This window comes from Oncorhynchus masou, chromosome 5 (genome assembly GCF_036934945.1).
Source record: "Oncorhynchus masou masou isolate Uvic2021 chromosome 5, UVic_Omas_1.1, whole genome shotgun sequence".
NCBI classification, from domain to species: domain Eukaryota; kingdom Metazoa; phylum Chordata; class Actinopteri; order Salmoniformes; family Salmonidae; genus Oncorhynchus; species Oncorhynchus masou.
Window position 1 is genome coordinate 40,795,819 of NC_088216.1, and position 25,690 is coordinate 40,821,508.

Consider the following 25,690-nt stretch of genomic DNA (forward strand, 5'->3'; position numbering starts at 1 on the left):
CTTGCTGTCTCTGCCTGGCCGGTTCCCCTCTTTCCACTGGGATTCTCTGCCTCTAAACCTATTACAGGGCCTGAGTCACTGGCTTACTGGGGCTCTTTCATACCGTCCCAAGGAGGGGTGCGTCACTTGAGTGGGTTGAGTCACTGATGTGATCTTCCTGTCTGGGTTGGCGCCCCCCTTGGGTTGTGCCGTGGCGGAGATCTTTGTGGGCTATACTCGGCCTTGTCTCAGGATGGTAAGTTGGTGGTTGAAGATATCCCTCTAGTGGTGTGGGGGCTGTGCTTTGGCAAAGTGGGTGGGGTTATCCTTCCTGTTTGGCCCTGTCCGGGGGTGTCCTCGGATGGGGCCACAGTGTCTCCTGACCCCTCCTGTCTCAGCCTCCAGTATTTATGCTGCAGTAGTTTATGTGTCGGGGGGCTAGGGTCAGTGGTGTCCTGTGTGAATTTAAGTATGCTCTCTCTAATTCGCTCTTTCTTTCTCTCTCTTGGAGGAGCCCTAGGACCATGCCTCAGGACTATCTGACATGATGACTCCCTGCTGTCCCCAGTCCACCTGGCCGTGCTGCTGTTCCAGTTTCAACTGTTCTGCCTTATTATTATTGGACCATGCTGGTCATTTATGAACATTTTGAACATCTTGGCCATGTTCTGTTATAATCTCCACCCGGCACAGCCAGAAGAGGACTGGCCACCCCACATAGCCTGGTTCCTCTCTAGGTTTCTTCCTAGGTTTTGGCCTTTCTAGGGAGTTTTTCCTAGCCACCGTTCTTCTACACCTGCATTGCTTGCTGTTTGGGGTTTTTGGCTGGGTTTCTGTACAGCACTTTGAGATATCAGCTGATGTACGAAGGGCTGTATAAATAAATTTGATTTGGAATTCATTTGTAAAATGTCAAAAGACATAATGCCACTTTGACATGATGGGATATTGTGTAGTATGCCAGCGACACAACATCTCTATGTAATCCATTTTAAATTCAGGCTATAACACAACAAAATGTGGAAAAAGTCAAGGGGTGTGAATACTAGGCAGCGTAGAAGAAAATTTGATTTTATTTTGTTGATAGCGCTAAAACACAAGGACTGCGGACATTTTACAAACAGAAAAAACACCAAATGAATGTACAAACAACATGCAAAGGTCAGCTTCAGACAGTAGATCATTGACATTGTACAACATTGGAAAGGCAGACGAGTGCCTATTTGATGCATGTTGTTGTGTCTCAGAAAAAGGACAGGTGTCCACTATAGCCATGCCCCCATAAAATGTATTATGTCGTACCATTTGTGTATACTGCATTAATGAAATAACCAGAGTTTATTGCCTAAAAGTCCCATTGTCGTCCTAATATTGATAAAGGCCTCCACACTCTGCCACAGAGGTTGTGTTCCAAATGTCACCATATTCCCTATACTGCAGTACTTTTGAGCAGGGCCCATACGGAGTAGGGTGCCATTTGGGACACATACAAAGTTAATTAACTTTCCTAGGAGGACACTTGCCTTGGACTTCATGGTTGCTAATAATAATGCATATTTTTGACCCTGAGGAGCATATATCACTTCAATTGTCCCTATTCAATATACAATCAACTGATGGTGTCATTGTATCTACAAGTGTCATTCGGTGGCCTTGAGAGCACTTACATTAAATGGCTCTTTGCCAAAAAGCCCTTCAGCGCTCGCTGTTCAATTGCACTGTCAAAGGGAGAATTACTTGCAGAGGACATGACGTTTGGCTAATGTCCGCATTAAAAAAGCACATTTTCGCAAAATGAAGTACCGGTAGAATAATCGCTGTAACTGCATATGCTGAAAAAGGAACGTTTCTCGAAAGTGTCGTCAATTCTGCCTAATTGAGGGGCACGTGGCTAACTTGTGCATCAGGAAAGTGTGTGTGTGTGTCTGTGTGTTGGGGGGGTTCGAGGAAAGGTTACAATGGGTGTGATAGGGGCCAGCTGTAGTGCTGAGCTGTGTGCTTGAGGGGAGGGTGTGTGTGTAGGGGGGAGGAATCTCTCACACTTTTTGTCCCGGGCCATCTGCTCAGGGTTTCATAATGGGGCGTGTGGCGGTGTGAGGGGGTATAAGGAGGGTGGAGGGGTCAGAGAATGGTAGAGGGTTACATTCCGTCACCTTAAAGCCATGCGACAGCCAGCACCTCAGCTGCTCCCCTTGAGCCCAGGCTATAGGGGCTGAGCCCTGGGGCTGTGACATGGAGAGGGAGATTTACAGTGCCCAAGTGACCTCGCATAAATGACTCCATTTCCCTAATCAGTCTAATTGGTTTATCAGCCATTTTAGTTTCTGTAGTTGATTAGAACGGGGAAATGGGAAACAACTAGCCTGGGTTCAGACGTGTGGCATGACAGCACTGACAAAGCAGCTTGCTCCAGTCGAAACTGACTGGAACTCAGGTTATCTCTGATAATAGAGAAGTCTATTTTCTTAGAATGGGTGCTTGTGGTGAGTTATTAAAAATTATATATAAATGAGATATGCTATAGATGAGAAAGACTGGCAACTTAAGTCAACAGCTCCTCTGCAGCCCCCAAATAAGCTGAACTAGCACTCAGTCTCCCAATAGATCACATGTTTATTGGTCATTGTTATCAGGGCAGGAAGAACTCACTTCCCACTTCACGTTTTTCTCCAATGCCCCAAAATGGAAACAAAATCAAGAAGTTTGTTTATATAATGAGAGGGTCTATAGCAGGGCTGCCTCTTCCTGGAGATCTACTGTCCTGTAGGTTTTCAGTCCGACCCTAATTAAGCATATCTGATTCAGCTAGTTAAGGTATTGTTGAGCTGCTAATTAATAGAATCAGGTGTGTTAAATTAAGGTTGGACTGAAAACCCACAGGACGGTAGATCTCCAGGAAGAGGGTTGGGCAGCCCTGGTCTACAGAGGATGATCAACTTAATCAGCAGCTGTTTCAATCAACGGTACACGGGACTTTCACCAAGCACGGCACAGCATATATTCAACAGAAATCTCAAAGCAGCAGACCCAAAATGATACATGCATGTGCACGTCCTTCGAAATGAAACTCAACACTAAGCAAACAATCTTTCCCATTCAGCTAAGTGGCACTTTAGTCATGGTTCTCTCTCCCTCTTTGGGCGAGAGTGAGTGTATAAATGTGTGTGAGTGGTATTGACCCCACGAGCAGATGGGCCTCTCGAAATTGCTCGGCGCAGCCCGCACACCGGGTCATGCTGGAGAATGGTGTGGGAGTATGTGTGTGTCAGTAGACCATCTGACACCGCCCACAAATGGTCCGCTCTCTGTGGTCTGTGCTTTACATGTGAATGCAACAAATGGAGTGCAATCAGGGAATGGAGTTAATTATTGAGATGGTGTGCGAATACAGATATTTCATATGATAATCAGGCAGTTGGTCTAAACATGACGTTTATTAGGTTCTATCATTTAGTACCGGGTCAGACCCTCCGTTGCCTCAAGAACAGCCTGAATTATTCTGGCAAACAGTCCGTTCCATGTCATCCCAAAGATGCTCTTTTGAGTTGAGGTCTGGGGACTGCGCAGACCACTCAAGTAAACTGAATTCACTGACATGTTTCTGGCAATGTTTTTCTACTCCTCAATTGTCCAGTGTTGGTGATCACATGCCCACTGGAGCCGATTCTTCTTGTTTTTAGCTTATAGCAGTGGAACCTGGAGTGGTCATCTGCGACAAGGACCGACGAGTTGTGCGTTCCGAGATGCCGTTCTGCACACCACTGTTGTACTGTGCCGGTAATTGTCTGTTTATGGCCCACCTGTTAGATTGCACGATTCTTACCATTCTTCTTCGAAGTCTCTCATCAACAAGCTGTTTTTTTCAGCCACAGGACTGCCGCTGACTGGATGTTTTTGTTTGTCACACTATTCTCGGTAAACCCTAGACACGGTCTTGCGTGAAAAGCCCAGGAGGGTGGCCGTTTCTGAGATACTGGATCTGGAGAGCCTGGCTGCAACGATCATACCACGCTCAAAGTCACTTTGGTCACTAATTTGTCCCATTCTAATGTTCAAACAAACAGTAACTGAATGCCTCGATGCCAGGTTTATATAACAAGCCACAAGCCCTGTGACTCACTGTCTGTAGTAATCCATTTTCATGAACGGGGTGGTGTACCAAATAAAATGGCAGGTGAATGCACAGTGCATTCGGAAAATATTCAGACTCCTTGTGAGAGACTCCTTCTTTTCAATGTTATCAATTTTGAATTCCGGCTGTAACAAAATGTGGAATAAGTCAAGGGGTATGAATAGTTTCTGAATATAGTTACAGTGCATTTGGAAAGTATTCAGACCCCTTTACTTTTTCCATATTTTGTTACGCTACGGTATTATTCTGAAATTTATTAAAATGTTGTTTTTTTTTACTCATAAATCTACACACAATACCCCATAATGACAAAGCAAAAACAGGTAATTAGAAATTTGTACACATTTTTATATATAAAAAAACAACTGTAATATCATATTTACATAAGTGTTCAGACCCTATACTCAGTACTTTGTTGAAGAATCTTTGGCAGCAATTACAGCCTTGAGTCTTCTTGGGTATGATGCTACAAGCTTGGCACACCTGTATTTGGGGAGTTTGTCCCATTCTTCTCTGCAGATCCTCTCGAGCTCTGTCAGGTTGGATGAAGAGCGTTGCTGCACAGCTATTTTCAGGTCTCTCCAGAGATGTACGGGCTCTGGCTGAGCCACTCAATGACATTGAGAGACTTGTCCCGAAGCCACTCCTGCATTCTCGGCTGTGTGCTTAGGGTCGTTGTCCTGTTGGAAGGTGAACCTTCGCCCCAGTATGAGGTCCTGAGAGCTCTGGTTTACATCAAAGATCTCTCTGTACTTTGCTCCGTTCATCTTTCCCTCCAGGTCCCTGCCACTGAAAATAATCCCCACAACGTGATGGTGCCACCACCATGCTTCATCGTAGGGATGGTGCCAGGTTTCCTCCAGACGTGACGTTTGGCATTCAGGCCAAAGAGTTCCATCTTGGTTTCATCAGACCAGATAATCTTGTTTCTCAGTCTTTTAGGTGCATTTTGCCATCTCCAATCAGGCTGTCATGTGCCTTTTACTGAGGAGTGGCCTCCATCTGGCCACTCTACCATAATGGCCTGGTTGGTGGAGTGCTGCAGAGATGGTTGTTCTCCCATCTCCACAGAGGAACTCTGTCAGAGTGAGCATCGGGTTCTTGGTCACCTCCCTGACCAAGGCCCTTCTCCCCTGATTGCTCAGTTTGGCCGGGCGGACAGCTCTAGGAAAAGAAGTGGTGGTTCCAAACTTCTACCATATAAGAATGATGGAGGCCACTGTGTTCTTGGGGACCATCACTGCTGCAGACATTTTTTTGGTACCCTTCCCCAGATCTGTGCCTCAACACAATCCTGTCTCTGTGCTCTGCGGACAATTCCTTCGACCTCATGGCTTGGTTTTTGCTCTGACATGCACTGTCAACTGTGGGACCTTATGTAGACAGGTGTGTGCATTTCCAAACCATGTCCAATCAATTGAATTTACCACAGTTGGACTCCAATCAAGTTGTAGAAACATTAATTTAATCCATTTTAAAACAAGTCTAACGTAACAAAATGTATGAACAAGTCAAGGGGTCTGAATACTTTCCAAATGTACTGTATATTTCAAAATAGGAGAAAATGTGGAAGGTTTTTCGATGATACCCACATAACTATGCTTTCATTTTCATCAAGGGTTAACATCCTCATTTTCAACCTCTACTGTTGCTTTGGTATAGTCTCTTTACTTTACGGGCAGCTTGAGCAAAACGCTGAAAACTAGTACCACTACGTGGTCTCTTCAGTCTATGGAATTGGTCATATTGATCAGCAAGTCATATTCTATTTTATATTCTTATTCATGTTCTATTTTTTTTCAGAAGTCCCTGACTCTGCATCCTACACACACCTGTGTCCTGCTTCCCAATTAGACCCATTCAATGACTGAGAATTCCATACTGCTATGGTGATGATACTTATTTTCCACCATAATTTGCAAATAAATTCATTAAAAATCCTACAATGTGATTTTCTGGATTTCCCCCCCCCTCTTTTTGTCTGTCATAGTTGAAGTGTACCTATGATGACAATTACAGGCCTCTCTCATCTTTTTAGGTTGGAGAACTTGCACAATTGGTGGCTGACTAAATATTTTTTTGCCCCACTGTACATATTCTTATTCCATCCCCTTAGATTTGTGTGTATTAGGTAGTTGTTAGGGAATTGTTAATTACTTGTTAGATATTACTGCACTGTCAGAACTAGAAGCACAAGCATTTCGCTACACTCGCATTAACATCTGCTTACCATGTGTATGTGACCAATACATTTTTTATATCAGATACAGTCAAGGTGATGGAAGGATTGTTCATCACAACACATACATTTAGGGTGATGGACGGGGATGACTACTTTCCTTTCCCTTACCACACAAAGGGCTGTCTATATAAAGCCAATACTTGTAATCTGATTAGAAAGTGTCTTGTCATGAAGCAAATGCAGGGAGATTTGTTTTTTTGGGGGGGGGGGAGGGCTTGGTTTACTGGACATTTCCCTGGAGGTTGCCATTTGCGGAACGGAATTGAAAGCAAGGTGTGAGGCAGATAGTGAGAGGACAGAGGAAAAAAACTGTTCACCGTTTGAATTTTGTCTAAATAATTATGAGATCATAGTAAGAAATTGTAAAGGTTCATATACAAGCATAGAAGCCTTACGATGCATTATACCTGCAGGCTTTAAGTAAAGTGTTACCCAATGGTTCATCAAAAAAACAAGTATTCTTTCCATAGAATTCTTACCATGGGACATTCAGATGGAAATTCACAAACATAACTAATCTTGAATTATGTGATTCTAGGACTTTCCTGTGAATGCAAATAATTGCCTAACCACAATACAAAATACATTTTTCCTGACAGAATACCTAACCATTCCTGGGGCTGTATTCATAAATCGTCACAGGAGTGCTGATTTAGGATTGGATTTGCCTATTATATCATAATGAATGAGACTACATGCACAGGAGGGACCTGATCCTAGATCAGCGCTCCTACGTTGAGGCACATGAATACTGCCGCAGAAATAACGGTGTACTCTACTTTTGCCCGTCCTTAAGAGTTTACAGAGTGCTCCATATTGTGTGATGTAGCCTATAGGAGACTGGGGCACCCCCAGCTGTCTCTCTCATTGTGATGGTTTTGTGCTGCTATCCCATCAAAACCACCCCAGTCACGTGACTCTCTTTGTCCTGTCTCCATGTTAGCCTTGCAGGAGAGGAGCAGCAGCCACAAGAGGCAACAGCTGTTGAATAGGGACCAGTGGTCTGCTTCCCATAGAGCTGCTGCACCTTGCAAGTCACTCTATCAAGATGGATGAGAACAACCCCCATTTTCTTAGCAGACGCGTTTCCTGCTCAGGGATGACGGCTTACTTCCTAAATGAGTCCCCCCCCTCATATTTCCCTATCTAACCAGGGTGGGTGGCCTGATTTAATGCTGCTGCACACTATCTGGCTTCAAATATTGGGAAAAAAAATCCAGCAGAATCAGATCAGGAGAGCCATTCTAATATCATGAAAATCTGCATGACACGACAAAGTCTTTCAGTCAAAGCAAAGTGTCACGTGACAGAAAAATTCATAGAACATCCTGAGATTTGTTTGCAAGGTGTCAGCAGTCTTTTTGGAAACACATTAGACACACATTGTATTAATTATGGATTAGTATAAGATATGGAAAGAAACTGTACAGTAAATGTTTAATATTCAATGAAAGTCTACTATGCTATTGTGTGACTATATGCTAAAGTGTTAACATTTGTTATAGTTATAAAGTTGAGATGTTTTGAAGTGAAAAAGCAAATGGAATCATCAAGAGCAGGGAGACTCTATACTTTTGTAGTATACACTTCCATTCTCTAGCGTAACATTTCTGTACAAATTCCATAGAAGACCTATTAGGTATCCATAGGATTGGGTAAATATAACTTGAATTAACTACCTTTTACTTTGGCATCGTAACAATGTGCATTATTGCAGCACAGAAACATTCTAAGGCTTGTGATAATACACTAAACAAACAAAAAAGCACTTATTTTGAATTCAGGTCAAACATGCAGTTTGTTAGAGTAGACCCAATCCTATCACTCCACGGTGCGGGTTTGACTGAACGCCGGCCTTACCAAAAATGGATTGAGAATCAGAAGACAAACACATGCAAAAGTAACAAGGTTTAATTCAAATAAAACCATGCACAGGTCACCTTCACCCAGATTCACACCCGTTATGAAATAAACAACTAAAGCCATACGTTGCAGTCAGTGAGCCCACTGTATGCGATGACCTCTGAGTAAACAGGTCATCCCTAAAGACAAAACAAAAACTCATTCTCCACATAGGAGGCCACAGTAATGTGGTGAACCTGAAAAAAGGTGCAAAGCACAAAAGATGAGCATTTCAAACCCCATGTACTTTAAGAGAAACCAAGAGAACCTTTATTCCCCCCCCAATCCCATGTACCGTACACGTGCCAAGGTCGATAAATTCACATATTCGGGATCAAAAAGCTGGTTACTCAGTTTGAGACCAAAGCTATCCTGACAGACATAAAAAAAACTGAGGTTTTTTTTAAGAGGGGGGGGGGGCAATGTTTATTTATTAGCTTTCTGAAACACACTGGCAAGACTATGCTGTAGATCCCAAATCACTGCCTCTGACAAGTCCAACTGGGGGAGCAGAATCCTTGCAGAAAAATTAAGAGCCAAACAGTGAAAACTTTATCAGCCACATTGCGGTGGGGGCACAGGTCTATTTTTCTTTTGTGGAGCAGCAAGTCATCTTGATTTCCACCCTTGTTAGACCTACAGTACAAAGTAAATGCCATCATCCTTGGTTGAAGAACCCAGCACACACATAAGATAGGTACACTCAATAAGATCATTTATGTTATTTTACAATCTGGATATAGAACACAAAGATAAAAAGAAAAAAAAAAGAATGAAAAAAAAAAAGTAATTTGTATCAATGTCTGGTCTGCACAGTGGTGAGCATTGGGTGTCAGGGTAGGGTATGGGTGGAGTCCACCTGTGCAACCATCTCTCTGTCCAACGAGGTCTCGAGAGACAAAGTGGCCATGACTTAGGACAAAGGGGAAGGGGCCTGGCAAAAAGAGCTTATGTGAGAACAGAGGTTTCAAGAGTCTCTGAAAAATAAGAGGGGTACATGTACGCTGCATGTGCGGATTTGTGTGCATGTGAGGAATCGTTGAATCATTATGAGCATGTATTGAATGTGTATATTTATTTGTGTGTTGGATGAAGGGAGAGTGAAGGAGAGTTGAGATAGCAGGGCTAGTCAGGGTCAGGGGACTCAGTTGCTGAATAGCTGGCCTTCGGGGGGCTGGGGGAGCTTCATGTTCTCTTTGCACATCATGAGCCGCCGGAGCTCCTGCAGCACCACACGGATGCTGTACGAGTTCTGCCACTTGGCCAGTGCTGCCACTGCCCGCGTGTCCACCTGAGAATGGGAGGTTACATACATGTGAGGCTCAAAACTTACACAGCTAAACGAGAAAATGTCCCTTTATCAGGACCCTGTCTTTCAAAGATAATTGGTAAAAATCCACAACTTCACAAATCTTCATTGTAAAGGGTTCAAACACTGTTTCCCATCCTTGTTCAATGACCCATAAACAATGAATGAACACGCACCTGTGGAACGGTTGTTAATACACCAACAGCTTACAGACGGTAGACAATTAAGGTCACAGTTATGAAAACTTAGGACACTACAGAGGCCTTTCTAGTGACTCTGAAAAACACCAAAAGAAAGATGCCCAGGGTATCTACTCATCTGCATGAACGTGCCTTAGGCATGCTGCAAGGAGGCATGCAGATGTGGCCAGGGCAAGAAATTGCAATGTCCGTACTATGAGTCACCTAAGACAGTGCTACAGGGAGACAGGCAGCTGATCGTCCTCGCAGTGGCAGAACGTGTAACACCTGCACAGAATCGGTACATCCGAACATCACACCTGCAGGACTGGTACATCCGAACATCACACCTGCTCGGGTTACACAACTGCTCGGGTTACACGCACAATCCCTCCATCAGTGCTCAGACTGTCTGCAATAGGCTAAGAGGTAGGACTGACTGCTTGTAGGCCTGTTGTCTGGTGAGGACCTGCCTTACATCACCTATGGGCACAAACCCACCGTCGCTGGACCAGACAGGACGGGCAAGAAGTTCTCTTCTCTGACAAGTCGCAGTTGTCTCACCAGGGGTGATGGTCGGATTTGCGCTTATCGTCGAAGGAATGAGCGTTTAACCGAGGCCTGTACTCTGGAGCGGGATCGATTTGGAGGTGGAGGGTCCGTCATGGTCTGGGTCGTTGTGTTACAGCATCATCGGACTGAGCTTGTTGTCAATGCAAGGAAATCTCAACGCTGTGCGTTACAGGGAAGACATCCTCTTCCCTCATGTGGTACCTTTCCTGCAGGCTCATCTGACATGACCATCCAGCATGACAATACCAGCAGCCATACTGCTTGTTCTGTGCGTGAATTCCTGCAAGACAGGAATGTCAGTGTTCTGCCATGGCCAGCGAAGAGCCCAGATCGCAATCCCATTGAGCACGTTTGGGACCAGTTGGATCGGAGGATACGGGTTCGGGCCATTCCCCCCCCAGAAATGTCCGGGAACTTGCAGGTGCCTTGGTGGAAGAGTGGTGCAAGCCACGAAAAGGAGATGCACTGCAGTACTTACACAGTACTTGTTCAGTTTATGTCTCCGTTGTTGAATCTTGTCATGTTCATACAAATATGTACACATTAAGTTTGCTGAAAATAAACGCAGTTGACAGTTTCTTTTTTTGCTGAGTTTATATGCAGACATCACTTGGAAAGGACATAGCCTCTGTTTTAGAAAATTGTGTTTCAAAGCTTTGCTTATTTTAAAATGTGGCTGATTGGTGACTTTAGCTGAGACATAAGTTCCCTCAATACAAACAATCCCGATTCCTGGACTAAAAACATGTTCAGTTTAAAGTGTGTTTTAGTCTAGGAGTAGGGTAAATCTGGTTCTGGAAAACCAGTCCTACGTCTGTAGGTAATGAATCAGATGTGCTTCGCTAGCTGTAGGCTGAAGTCTTTCAGGCTACACACTCAAATACAAAGGTTGCTTTTGATTTGTGGTAATTGATCCAACCCGAACAGGAAATGTATGACTTGGGACTTACCACACCATTTGAGTTGTGTACGCCATTCAGATTGATCTTGGTCACAAATCGGACAAAAGGGGGAGACTCTGGGTATCTGGGTCCACATTCTACCTTTAGACTGTACATCCTGTTCTCGTAGATTGTCTGGAAGAAAGACATCAGAAAAAAGGCAAGATTTAAGTCTTGAAATAGGTTTCAGCTCAAGATAAAGACTGTATGGTCGTGGGTAACTGTCTTGGTTATAATCAGCAGTGCTCTATGATAAGTTTGTTGTAGGCCTATATTTGTGCTGCTGCATATCCGTTTGGCCATCCCAGTAGAATTAGAATGTTCCCATTCCATTTCAATGCTGTCCCACTTACGGTTTGTGGGCTTTGCGTCTACTGGGTGAAAGGTGATTTATGCTATGTTTATACTCACAAGCAACGTCAACAAAAACACATCATACTTCACAAGCTAGCCATTACCCAATAACTAGCTACATGTGCATGGTTAAGTGCTGGCCTGCTGTGTCATGTGCATTCATTTAGCTGTGGCACCAAACTCATTGCCACCACTTCAAAAATAACAAGTTTATTTTTTGGGGAACATAGTATTTCTACCAAACATACTCTCAATAAAGTTGTTATGCACATCCACTTTTCCTTTGTAAATAGATCTGTCTTACAACGGTGTTGTTCCCAAGGTTATTTCGCTCGTTGTTCTACTGGCAGCCAAATCTGCCGTTGAGCAAAAATACAACCCCTCTCTTCCAATGAGCTAAATATGTGTATGTGACCAATAAAATTTGATAGGAATTAAGGGAACCAGGCCAGAGTAAACAAGGATTTGTATGTGGCGTTGTTTGGTGTGCGTTTGAGCCCTCCCACCCTGGGAGGCCCTATGGTGTGTGTGTGTGTGGTGTTAGCTTTTTTTCTTACCCTGGGAGGCCCTATGATCATGCCTGTCCAGCGAGTCAGCATTATGTCCTCATCGTCCTCCAGTCCCCAACTCACCGTCCCGTCTCCAACGCCTTTCTGGCCCTCTTCCAGCTCCTCCAGCAGCCGGAAGTTACGGGGTACTTTGACGCCTTTTTAAACAGAAAAGGTTCAAAGCAGAAATTTTTCAACCACACGTGCCCAGTAGCTACTGCACACAAACAAGGGTGCCATGTTGGTTCTATTGAATTACGTATAAAAAAATAAAAAAAGTCAATCATGACGCAAGACTGAACATAGTAGTCATTTTAATAAAAATGTCGATGCCTTACAATAAGCTTTCAATTTGGCCCTATTGCCAAACATCAGATTTTGGCAGGTCTACTGATTATGCAGTCCTTTCATCCAATTTCAGGCACACATGTAAGTATGTATTTCGATAGTGATGAATTTAAAACCCACAACCCTCAGCTAATCAAATACATTATAGTAGGAGCCATGTAATGTCAAAGGTCCAATGCAGACATGATCTAAATATCAAATAAATTCTGGGTAACAATTAAGTAGCTTTTTTTGAGCATTTTCAATTAAAAATGCTCCAAAAAACAAACAAAAACTCATCTTAGCGAAGGACAATTTCTTAAGCAAGAATTTTGCTAGGACTGTTGGAGTGGTCTGAGGAGAAAGGTGCAACTGCAGCCCGCAATTTGGGCGTTCCTGCATATGTGCATTCCTGCATTAGCAGGAACCCCTCTTTATACTTATATAGGTAAATTTTTAAGCTACGACTCCAGTACATATGCAGGAAGCAGGGGCACTCCAGTACAGTAAATGGCAGTAATGCACCATAACATTGGATACCAATCGCCGTTAAACCGCACAGAAGAGAAAGGGGGCGACAATGGTGGCTATAGTAAAAAACAGTGTCCTTTGCCGCCCCCCCACCTGTCGGGCACCCTTTTCCGGCAGTTATTTTAACATTGGCGAGGTCAGGTGTTCGGCAGGCTGGAATGAAGGACACGGCGTGCTAGCTTAGCCAGCTAGTCCTGAGGAGGACTGTGGTACAGAGCAGGCAGGAGCGACACGGTGCTAGCTAACTTTCAAGCTAGCTAGCACAGTGTCAACTGGTCAATCTCCAAGGCATTCCTAGTTGATCAAACATTTCAGTAAAAACCCACTAAATATTTTTTGAGGTCTAGCGTTTTTGGCGGTAGGTGCACCCAATTCAGCAGCCCTGCGTGCCGGGTAGGCGAAGTATTCCCAGTTTGAACTATTTGAGGTGTCTGAAGGACAAACTGCCATCCCGACGGGTCGGAAAGCAAATCAAATGCACCTATTGACCTACTGCTTGACCAATCAAATGACTCAGATTACCATGTCTGCAGTAACCTAACGTAGCAGGCGTAAAATAAATCTTCCTTGAGCGCACAGCAATTAACACAGCACAGAGCTGCTGTTTTTATGATTGAGTTTGTGTTTATACTCAGCACTGTCAACACTTGTCATAAAATATGCGTTCTTCCTACTGCCACTCGCAATGAATGAGTAGGAAATTGTATTGATTAGGGCTTGCTTGTATTAAAAAAAGATGTAGGTATATTAAAAAAAATATATAATATTAGATTTTCTGGTCATTGGAGTAAAAACTAGAATTTATGCACGAGGAAGAAACAATGCGGTGGGGCACAAGTTTTGCCATCTGCTTTAAGACGGTGCCCCCTTTTTGGTCAGTGTCAGAGGAGGACAGGGAGAGCAGAGGGACGTTGAGGTGGACCCTCGGTCTGCTGCTCTCTCTCCCTGAGACTGAACATCCGATGCAGGCACTATCAGCCCAGTAAAATCAAAATATTTAACATTTATGGTCACTCAACTGTGCCTCAAGCAATACAACCGATCCATTACCGGTGCAATCATACAGCCTACCTCAAAGAAGAACAATGTTTTGGCAGGACAATTCAAGCAAAGCCAATATGCAATGATAATGTATTGGGCCTAAACTCCACTGCTCTACAGTGCTGTTTTTCATGATGTTGCGTGGGCTTGTGTTTAAGTCATGAAAAAAAGGGGGGAAAAGCTATAGATCTGGTTGCTTTTTAACAAAGTGATTTTGACATAGAAAGGGTTGGTGACCACTGTCGTACACTAATAGGGCATTAAAATAATTTACATTTTAAATAATTTTCAGTATTATACGAACCTCCGTGTGGAAATATAAAATACAGGAAATCACGTTGACGGCACTGGGCCTTTAACTAGCTATCCCTTATTAATCAACTATTCATACACCTCAATATGACACGTGCAATTGCCTGTAGCTATACATTTCTCAGGTTATGGGTGTGTACCACTGGGGTGTAATCATTAGTCACTAAAATGAAGTTTATATGAGTCAAATTCAGGTAGGTATCTCGGTTTCGTTTGTTTCCGTTTAAGACGCGTTTTGCAACATTATTAGCGTAATGAATAGCCCCTGGTGTGTACCAAAGTTAATGACCAGTTGACAAAACTAGCTAACGTTAGCTAGCATCAACGTATCCAAAATAGTTCCAATACTCAATGCTGATAAAAATGAACATTTCACTCAACTAACCGCTGATATGAAGTAGGATAAATCTATTCTGAAATATTCCAGCGATATAGTTAGTTAGCTTAGTTATTCTAAACATGTATGCTAGTTCTGTTTCTCGCTTTGCAAATTGTGTCGTTAGCTAGCTTGCTCACGTTAGCTCTGCAGAAACATGACGCTGCAGTTGAAAAGGCTACCTAACGTTAGCTAGATGCGCAGATGGCTAAACAACCACAAAACATTCACCAATAGTCACTTATGACGATAACATCGTTTATGGCAGAATCAAGTAATGTTTTAAAAACACGAGTTGGGCAAAAACAGAAAAATAACCGAAGAGCCAGCTAAACTAACATTAGTTAGCGCGCAATTACTGGCTGAGCTAACACCCACATTAATCTAACATTAATAAACATGCTGTCTGGGGAAATGCGGAGTTTGAGATGAATGGCTCATATTGGAAGGTAAAATAAACCACTTATAGTAAACGTAAAATAATAGCTTATCAAATGAATATCACAAATGTGTGAACGGGGAATTACTTTACCTGATCCGGCGGCGGCCGCCATTTTTATCGTTGAATAGCGGGGACGCGCACGTTTAAGTGCGTCAGTGCAAATCAAGTGTTCTGGGGTGTAAATTCAGTCCGCCGATTCTGTTGCAAACGTTTCTTAAACGGAAGGAAACGTGGCGGGACCTACCTGAATTTGTCCAATGGAAACACTCGTTGTGCAGCTGTTTTTGGCGGAATGAATACACCACTGTTTGAGCATTATTTTTGTGTGGAGTCGACTGTCAAAATAAAACTAAATTCACATTACCACTAAAAACGACCATAAATGACATATGACGTCACCATGGTCTGAAAGCCAATTTCGTCATGTGGATATGAATCGCTCTTCATTAGTTACTAACATGGCTTGTTTCAGCTGGTGCCAAAGGTATGAGATCAGCGTCTGAAATGGCACCCTATACCGTACACAATGCACTAGCGTTGACCTCTTTTTTTGTTGTTGAATGCTGCAAAAAAAAAACATTTTAGCTGCAAATGTGTACAAGACAGCCTACAGTTGAAGTCGGAAGTTACATACACCTTAACCAAATACATTTAAACGCAGTTTTTCACAATTCCTGACATTTAATCAGACTAAAAATTCCCTGTTTTAGGTCAGTTAGGATCCCCACTCTATTTTAAGAATGTGAAATGTCAGAATAATAGTAGAGTGATTTATTTCAGCTTTTATTTTTCTTTCATCACATTCCCAGTGAGTCAGAAGTTTACATAGACTCAATTACTATTTGGTATCATTGCCTTTGAACTGTTTAACTTGGGTCAAATGCTTTGGGTAGCCTTCCACAAGCTTCCCACAATAAGTTGGATGAATTTTGGCCCATTCCTCCTGACAGAGCTGGTGTAACTGAATCAGGTTTGTAGGCCTCCTCGCACACACTTTTTCAGTTCTGCCCACAAATGTTCTATAGGATTGAGGTCAGGGCTTTGCGATGGCCACTCCAAGACCTTGACTTTGTTGTCATTAAGCCATTTTGCCACAACTTTGGAAGTGTGCTTTAACTGATTGATGCTGCTTCAATACATCCACATAATTGTCTTTCCTCATGATGCCATCTATTTTGTGAAGTGCACCAGTCTCTCCTGCAGCAAAGCACACCCACAACATGCTGCCACCCTCGTGCTTCATGGTTGGGATGGTGTTCTTCGGCTTGCAAGCCTCCCCCATTTCCTTCAAACATAACAATGGTCATTATGGCCAAAAAGTTATATTTTTGTTTCATCAGACCAGAGGACATTTCTCCAAAAAGTATGATCTTTGTCCCCATGTGCAGTTGCAAACCGTAGTCTGGCTTTTTTTTAATGGCGGTTTTGGAGCAGTGGCTTCTTCCTTGCTGAGCAGCCTTTCAGGTTATGTTGATATAGGACTTGTTTTACTGTGGATATAGATACTTTTGTACCTGTTTCCTCCAGCATCTTCCCACCAAAGTACGTTCATCTCTGAGACAGAACGAACACGTCTCCTTCCTGAGCGGTATGACGGCTGCGTGGTCCCACGGTGTTTATACTTGCGTACTATTGTTTGTACAGATGAACGTGGTATCTTCAGTCGTGTGGAAATTGCTCCCAAGGATGAACTAGATTTGTGGAGGTCTACAATTTTTTCTTGGCTGATCTTGGCTTGGTCTTGGCTGATTTCTTTTGATTTTCCCATGATGTCAAGCAAAGAGGCACTGTGTTTGGTGAAGGTAGGCCTTGAAATACATCCACAGGTACATCTCCAATTGACTCAACTGATGTTAATCAGAAGCTTCTAAAGCCATGACATCATTTTCTGGAATTTTCCAAGCTGTTTAAAGGCACAGTCAACTTAGTGTTTGTAAACTTCTGACCCACTAGAATTGTGATACAGTGAATTATAAGTGAAATAATCTGAAACATTACTTGTGTCATGCTCAAAGTAGATGTCCTAACCGACTTGCCAAAACAATAGTTTTTTAACAAGAAATGTGTGGAGTGGTTGAAATACAAATTTTAATGACTCCAACCTAGGTGTATGTAAACATCCAACTGTAACTAATAATACAACCTTGATATGTATTTGGGACTCAAACCAGGTTATTTCACCTAATCGACTTGACAACTATTGTGCACCTAGTGTGCACATTCTTTTAAAAGCAAAAGTAGTCTACATGTTGATTGAAGAATGCAGATGCATTTAACTGACATTCTGGAAAATAGTTTGACTTTTGCCAATGTCACGAAACATGTCGGCCATCTGGCAGTCTATTCCATCTTGTTATAAAGGCAGCTCTGCCTTGAGGGCACAAACAAATGTGAATGGTTACATTTAGACAATACATGTGATTGGTTAAGTTAAAGGCAAGTAGGGGTTGGGTTAGCCCAGTCATTGGTTATTGACATGGCTGGTTTCTGCTGGTGCAAAAAGGTATGAAAGCAGGTAATTTAATCGATAAACTACTTAAATTCTGGAGTAGTATTTTTCTCTTAGACCTAGTTGTAAGAAGAAAAGTAAAAGTACATTCTAATTGACGAATACATAAAGAGTACATGAAGTTCGGCTTTTGCATGTCACTCAATGTAACCTGTCTATACTGTGTTATTTGAGGTTTAGAAAAGACAGCTAAGTTCCTCTAATTTAGGCCTACCCATTCCTATTATTATGACCCACCCCACAATTTTTTTTCTCCATTGGTTGGGGATCGGAGAAAAGTATTTAGCACTAACACATTTTCTTGTCAACAGAAAAAACGACTGAAAGCCAACGGAATGCCTCCGCCAACTCAACGGAATGCCTCCGCCAACTCTGACCCCTCACCCTCTGACCAACTCTCCTCTCTCTCCTGTTCCTCTCAGCCTTTCTCTCCTGCTAAACAGCCCTCTCTCCCCCGGTCACCTGCCAAACACCCTTCCCTAGTGAAATCCTATCCAATGGTGTCCCGCCCTAGTTCTCTCTCTCCTACCAACCCTTTTGAACCATCATGGAGACACCAGCCAAAATGACGATCAGGTAATTCAAACAAAAAATAACAAAATGACGATCAGGTAATTCAAACAAAAAATAAAACAATACAGTGCCATCCCAGTCTCCTCTCCCTTTGTCTCCTTCGGAGGACATGATGTCACCCCTGCACAGTGCCATCCCACAGGCCCTCACCAACCAGGCCCCCAGCATCCGGGTGTCCACCCCCCAGACCCTCGCCAGCCCACCTGAAGAGGCCAAAGACAGCGCCCTCTGCTGTTTTTTTAATTATTATAGTTTTTCCTTTCAAATGTAACCTTTATTTAATAACCAGGTAGGCCAGTTGAGAAAAAGTTCTCATTTACAACTGCAACCTGGCCAAGATAAAGCAAAGCAGTGTGACAAAGACAACAACACAGAGTTACACATAAACAAATGAGAGCATACAGGTCACAGTGGTGGGTAGTATATGGGGCTTTGGTGACAAAACAGATGGCACTGAGATAGACTACATCCAGTTTGCTGAGTAGAGTGTTGGGTGCTATTTTGTAAATTACATCGCCGAAGTCAAGGATCGGTAGGATAGTCAGTTTTACGAGGGTATGTTTGGCAGCATGAGTGAAGGAGGCTTTGTTGTGAAATAGGAAGTCGATTCTAGATTTAATTTTGGATTGGTGATGTTTAATGTGAGTCTGGAAGGAGAGTTTACAGTTTAACCAGACACCTAGGTATTTGTAGTTGTCCATATATTCTAGGTCAGAACCGTCCAGAGTAGGGATGCTAGTCGGGCGGGAGGGTGCGGGCAGCAATCAGTTGAAGAGGATGAAGGTGAAGCGGGGAGGGCAAGTTGCTGCAGGGGGTGCTAAGATGTTGGCCGGGGTAAGGGTAGCCAGGTGGAAAGCATGGCCAGCCGTAGAAAAATGCTTATTGAAATGATTGATTATCGTAGATTTATCGGTGGTGAGTGTTTCCTAGCCTCAGTGCAGTGGGCAGCTGGTAGGAGCTACTCTTATTCTCCATGGACTTCACAGTGTCCCAAAACTTTTTGGAATTTTTGCCACAGGAAGCAAATTTCTGTTTGAAAAAGCTAGCCTTAGCTTTCATAACTGACTGAGTATATTGGTTCCTTCCCTGTAAAGTTGCATATTGCGGAGGCTATTCCATGCTAATGCAGAACGCCACAGGATGTTTTTATGCTGGCCGAGGGCAGTCAAGTCTGGGGTAAACCAAAGGCTATATCTGTTCTTAGTTCTACATTTTTTGAATGGGGCATGCTTATTTAAGATGGTGAGGAAAGCACTTTTGAAGAGCAACCAGGCATCCTCTACTGACAGGATGAGGTCAATTGCCAGCAGCATACCACCCTGCATACCACTGCTGGCTAGCTTCTGAAGCTAAGCAGGGTTGGTCCTGGTCAGTTCCTGGATGGGAGACCAGATGCTGCTGGAGGTGGTGTTGGAGGGCCAGTAGGAGGCACTCTTTCCTCTGGTCTAAAAAAATGGCCCAATGCCCCAGGGCAGTGATTGGGGACACTGCCCTGTGTCAGGTGCTGTCTTCCGGATGGGATGTTAAACAGGTGTCCTGACTCTCTGAGGTCATTAAAGATCCAATGGCACTTATTGTAAGAGTAGGGGTGTTAACCCCAGTGTCCTGGCTAAATCCCAATCTGGCACTCAAACCATCACGGTCACCTAATAATCCCCAGTTTACAATTGACTCATTAATCCCCCTCTCCCCTGTAACTATTCCCCAGGTCGTTGCTGCAAACGAGAATGTGTTCTCAGTCAACTTACCTGGTAAAATAACAGATCAATAAAAAATATCCTTCCAGGATGCCAGGTTGATTAGAAAGGCCTACTCCTGGTTGAAGACAGCAGAGGTGTATTTGAAGGGCAAGTTTGTCATGATGATATCTAAGAGGGTGCCCATGGTTACGGATTGAGGGCATCTAGTTTAGATTGTAGGACGGCCAGGGTGTTAAGCATGTCCCAGTGTAGGTCACCTAACAGTACGAACTGTGAAGATAGATGGGGGGCAATCAATTCACATATGGTGTCCAGGGCACTGAAGGGGGTCTATAACAAGCGGCAAGGTTTCTGGAAAGGTGCATTTTTAAAAGTAGAAGCTTGAATTGTTTGGGCACAGACTTGGATAGTATGACAGAACTCTGCAGGTTATCTCTGCAGTAGATTGCAACCCTGCCCCCGTGGCAGTTCTATCTTGTCGGAAATTGTTATAGTTAGAGATGGAAATTTCAGGATTTTTGGTGGCCTTCTTAAGCCAGGATTCAGACACGGCTAGGACCTCCGAGTTGGTGGAGTGTGCTAAAGCAGTGAATAAAACAAATTTAGGGAGGAGGCTTCTAATGTTAACATGCATGACACCAAGGCTTTTACGGTTACAAAAGTCAACAAATGAGAGTGCCTGGGGAATGGGCGCCAGGGCCTGGGTTAAGCTCTACATTACCAGAGGAGCAGAGGAGTAGGATAAGAGTTCGGATAAAGGCTATAAGAACTGGTCGTCTAGTGCGTTCGGAACAGAGTAAAAGGAGCAGATTACTGGGCGCGGAGGAATAGATTCAAGGCATAATGTACAGACAAGGGTATGGTAGGATGTGAGTACAGTGGAGGTAAACCTAGGCATTGAGTGACGATGAAAGAGGTTTTGTCTCTGGAGGCACCATTTAAGCCAGGTGCGGTCACCACATGTGGGGGGTGGAACAAAAGGGCTATCAAGGTCATAGGGTCCAGTGAGTAGCTAGGCGAGCTGGGGACACGGTGATTCAGACAGCTAGCAGGCCGGGGCTAGCAGATGGGCCTCAGGGGGACGTCGCAACGGAAGAGCCTGTTGAAACCCCCTCGGGTGGTTACATCGGCAGACCAGTCGTGATGGATCGGCGGGGCTCCGTGTCGGCAGCAAGGGGTCCAGGCCAATTGGCAAAAGAGGTATTGAAACCCAGGTATTGTCTGATGGATCTCTTCGGCTACCCGGGAGATGGGCCTAGCTCGAGGTTAGCTCCAGGCTAACTGGTGCTTGCGTCGGGACAGAAACGTTAGCCAGGAGAAGCCACTCGGATAGCAGCTAGCTAGTTGCGATGAACCTGAGTAAAGGTTCAGCGCTTGCGGTAGGAATCCAGAGATGGGGTATAGAAAAAGCATTCCGATATGCTCTGGGTTGATATCTCGCTGTGCAGACTAGCAGGAATTGATCTGGCTGATGTCCAAGTTAACGGTGATGACCGCTAGCAGTAGCTAACTGCCTACTAGCTAGTTAGCTGGCTTGCTTCTGATGGGGGTTCCGGTTCTAAAGTATAAAAAAAGCAGATCCAAACCACATTGGGTGAGGCGGGTATACACGGGATGGGACAAGACAAACAAAACAGACACCCGACTGCTACTCCATCCTGGAACAAAAGTCAGGTAGGTCATGGCACCACAACACTATTCTTGCTCCAAAACCACACAAACCACCCACTCCCAAAACAGTCCTGCAGACAGAGAAGCTGGAAGCTACAAATGTTTCTCAGACATCTTTAGTGATGTATGGGAGCTGTATGGACCAGAGCAATTCAGACAAGTGACCGCGTTTTCACAGCTCTTTATATGTACAGTGAGGGAATAAAGTATTTGATCCCCTGCTGAGTTTGTACATTTGCCCAATGACAAAGAAATGATCTGTCTATAATTTTAATAGTAGGTTTATTTGAACAGTGAGAGACAGAATAACAACAAAAAATCCAGAAAAACACATGTCAAAAATGTTCTTTTTGGTTTAGTTTGAAATCCTCCTGTTGTGAAATACACTGTCTTGTATAACCACTTATTCAGCATGGTCACACCGGATGCACTGCCATATTCAACATTGACCGAGGTCCCCAGGATGTCGGGAGATGACTTGTGCATGCCATGCAATTTCAATAAAGACAAACAAATGTAAGCATCTAATTTAGATAATTCTGATAACCGTTGTAACTCTTGCTTTCTGCTCAGGAAGCTTTATCGTCTGGGATTCAGGCCGGTCCTAATAGGAAACGCAACAAAGGGAAGCAGCTGGGCAGCTGATGTTATGGAGCTTTCTAAAGATTCAGAGATGCTATGAGCATATGTTGAAGTTACTCTCCAGCTGTATTCCATTTGAATAAATACATACATGAAAATGCTGGGCTACGGATATAACCGTGGTTCTCTGAGTAGAGTAACGGGTCACCAAACGACCTGTGGGAACTCCCTTCACGTGATATGATTGAGGTATTTCAGGGTAATGAATGGTAAATAATGTATTGTTTCATTTTGGAGTAATTTTATTGTAAATAAGAATAGAGTATGTTTCTGAACACTTCTACATTAATGTGGATGCTACCATGATTACGGAGGATCATGAATGAATCGTGAATAATGATGATTGAGAAAGTTACAGAGGAACATACTCCCAAGACATGCTAACCTCTCACCATTACCAATAATATATGTTAGCAGTTGATGTTACTCTCCAATAACACAGACCCCAAGGCAAATTAGGGGGAGAATCAGGGGGAGAAAAATAGGTTTATTCAAAGAGGACAAATCATAGATGTTATGCTGAGAGGTAGATGTTCATTCTCCCGTCTTCAGTGATTCCTCCACAAACAAAAGGGACAGGATGTAATTTATAACCCCCAACCCTAGCCTGTGGTTGAACAATTAGAATTCCTTGCAGTAACAGTGGGCCAATGACTAAACACAGGGATGCAAACTAGTCAGCTCTTGACATAATTCGCTGTTTTGAATCCAAAATAGGTGACCCACGTGAATCGTGTAGATCCGATGAGTGATGCGCATTTGGAGCATTACTGTCTGAATTCAAGGCTCTGCCAATCATTCACATAACAACAGAATGCAGCACGCGACTGAAGAGATAACCAATAGGTTATATTCTATGCATTATACCGCCTCCAATGTTCAAATGTACTTCCTACCGGGTTGATGACTTACGGAGCGATTTCTGCTATTGTTTTATCATTAGCTTGCTATCTAGCTGTTGTCGATGCATTTCTGACTGAAATAGTTGACTATGTTTACATTACAGCCATGCGAATGGGGTGCTAATGAACATTGTTCAGGTTCTTCCAAATGTAATGGTATTGTGAGTTTCCATATTTTCCCGGTCGATGTAGAGCTCAGAGAGAAAAAGGCGGTTGGTGGCAGTACGTCGTGACAACTTTACTGTCACCTAACACACAAAGGTGTGTACTACACATTTCATCGAGAGTGACTTTGTTGAGGGAAAAATTGGGGGGCAACAATACCTACAAAGTGGTGTTGTTCCAACAGTCTTCGCATGGAACTGGCACATTCAAAAGAGACCTGGTGTTTGGGAAATAAGGCTGAAACCTCCTGCTCCAACTGAGGAGGATGAATAACAAGGTGCGCTGCTGCCTATGGACTGTGCCGTCTCTGATCAGGTCCAGACACATGATTACTGCGCAGTCCCTGAACCTGCAGCCCTTGACACGCCCTAATGGCAAACCATGAGCATGTAAGAGAAATTGAGGAGCTTTGAGCCAAGCTGGAGAAACTGACCGCTCAACATGGCTTTGGTTTACAGCGATTTGCTGGTTCTGACGAGGATATACATTTTTACACAAGGTATAATAATGATTTATTACTATCCAGCATTACTATTGTTTTATTTGCTATGAATTATTATTATTATTATCCCAAAGTCCATCTTACCTTTAAGAACATGGTCATTGTTATTTAAAACTAGGCTAGCATATCGTAGCATAAGTAGGCACATTGAATGTATATTGTCTTTACATTGGTTGTGAATTTGTTTTAAATGTTCTGTTATTTAACCTGGGAAGTGGACGAAGAACCAAATCTTGTTTGCAGCAACGTCCTGGGAGCATTGTTGGGGGTTAACACTTAGTCCACTTCCCAGGTTAAATAACAGAACATTTAAAACAAATTCACTGATGTGATGATAGCTGCTGTGAATTACAGTAGAATTGCAGTAACAAGAAAAAAAAAGGCTACAATAGCAGAAAGGTCATGTCTAGTGCTACTTGATGCTTAGAGAAGATAATAGTAATGAGCTTTTTTAGTATTCAAATACTCAGGTGGGTCTGTCATTGGATTTGCAAGCTACACCCACCCGATGGCCTTCTGGCACTTGACTGAGCGGCCAGCAGAGACCAAGTTTAAAAGTTACAAGCACCAATCCATCTGAAACAAGTGTTACTCGAAGGAAACCGGTATGGGACAACTTCATTAAATACTTAGAATATTATTTGATCTTACTGTAATTTTAAAACATTAACTTCTTTGTTATGGACCGAATGTAAGGACTATATTGTACTAAAACGTTTTTCTTTACGTTTGTTCAGACACTGCCATCAATCGACGAGTTCTTCTTGTTTATGACTCATCTGTCGCTGGGTCTGAAGCAGAAGAATTTTGGCCCATCGGTTCAGCATCCACCAATCGACAGTGAGCCGGATTATCATCTCTTGCGGCGCAGGTCCTAATCCAGGCACTTGTCATCTCCCGTCTGGATTACTGCAACTCGCTGTTGGCTGGGCTCCCTGCCTGTGCCATTAAACCCCTACAACTCATCCAGAACGCCGCAGCCCGTCTGGTGTTCAACCTTCCCAAGTTCTCTCACGTCACCCCGCTCCTCCGCTCTCTCCACTGGCTTCCAGTTGAAGCTCGCATCCGCTACAAGACCATGGTGCTTGCCTACGGAGCTGTGAGGGGAATGGCACCGCAGTACCTCCAGGCTCTGATCAGGCCCTACACCCAAGCAAGGGCACTGCGTTCATCCACCTCTGGCCTGCTCGCCTCCCTACCATTGAGGAAGTACAGTTCCCGCTCAGCCCAGTCAAAACTGTTCGCTGCTCTGGCCCCCCAATGGTGGAACAAACTCCCTCACGACGCCAGGACAGCGGAGTCAATCACCACCTTCCGGAGACACCTGAAACCCCACCTCTTCAAGGAATACCTAGGATAGGATAAGTAATCCTTCTCACCACCCCCCCCCTTAATGATTTAGATGCACTATTGTAAAGTGGCTGTTCCACTGGATGTCAGAAGGTGAATTCACCAATTTGTAAGTCGCTCTGGATAAGAGCGTCTGCTAAATGACTTAAATGTAAATGTAACTTCCTCTACTGTCTGCTTGGATCAGCACGGATATGGATCCCCAAGGAAACCATCAAAGCCCACCTGCCACCTAGGCTCAACGACTATCCAGACACCCAGGTAATGATCGACTGCACTGAACTCCACTGCCAGACACCATCTTCACTACTACTGAAGAGTGAGATGTTGGGAATGTCACCACATGGAGCTGTCACTTTTATGTCATCGTTGTGTGCTGGATCTGTGAGTGACAAGGAGATCTTCAAGCAGTCTGGAATTATTTCCTTACTCACCCCTGACATGGCCATTATGGTGGATAAGGGCTTTCTCGTAGATGACGTTGTTCC

The 25,690-nt window shown here is 43.7% G+C and overlaps 1 protein-coding gene across 1 annotated transcript; it reads right to left on the minus strand.

Moving 5' to 3' along the window:
- Positions 1–8,246: 8,246 nt before the first annotated feature.
- Positions 8,247–15,381, minus strand: LOC135539585 (ubiquitin-conjugating enzyme E2 variant 1-like). The gene is made up of 4 exons (XM_064965547.1): positions 15,279–15,381; positions 12,169–12,317; positions 11,267–11,392; positions 8,247–9,546 (listed from the first exon to the last, which is right to left on the minus strand). Exons 1-4 carry the CDS (start codon positions 15,298–15,300, stop codon positions 9,400–9,402), a joined length of 444 nt encoding a protein of 147 aa, XP_064821619.1. The 5' UTR covers positions 15,301–15,381; the 3' UTR covers positions 8,247–9,399.
- Positions 15,382–25,690: the final 10,309 nt, after the last annotated feature.

Bases quoted from the DNA above. Each gene is read 5' to 3' on its own strand.
- LOC135539585 (XM_064965547.1), bottom strand. From the start codon at position 15,300: ATGGCGGCCGCCGCCGGATCAG. The intron at 12,318-15,278 runs GTAAAGTAATTC...CTGTTTAAAAAG, and splicing joins GGCGGCCGCCGCCGGATCAG to GCGTCAAAGTACCCCGTAAC. The intron at 9,547-11,266 runs GTAAGTCCCAAG...TCCCATTCTCAG, and splicing joins TACACAACTCAAATGGTGTG to GTGGACACGCGGGCAGTGGC.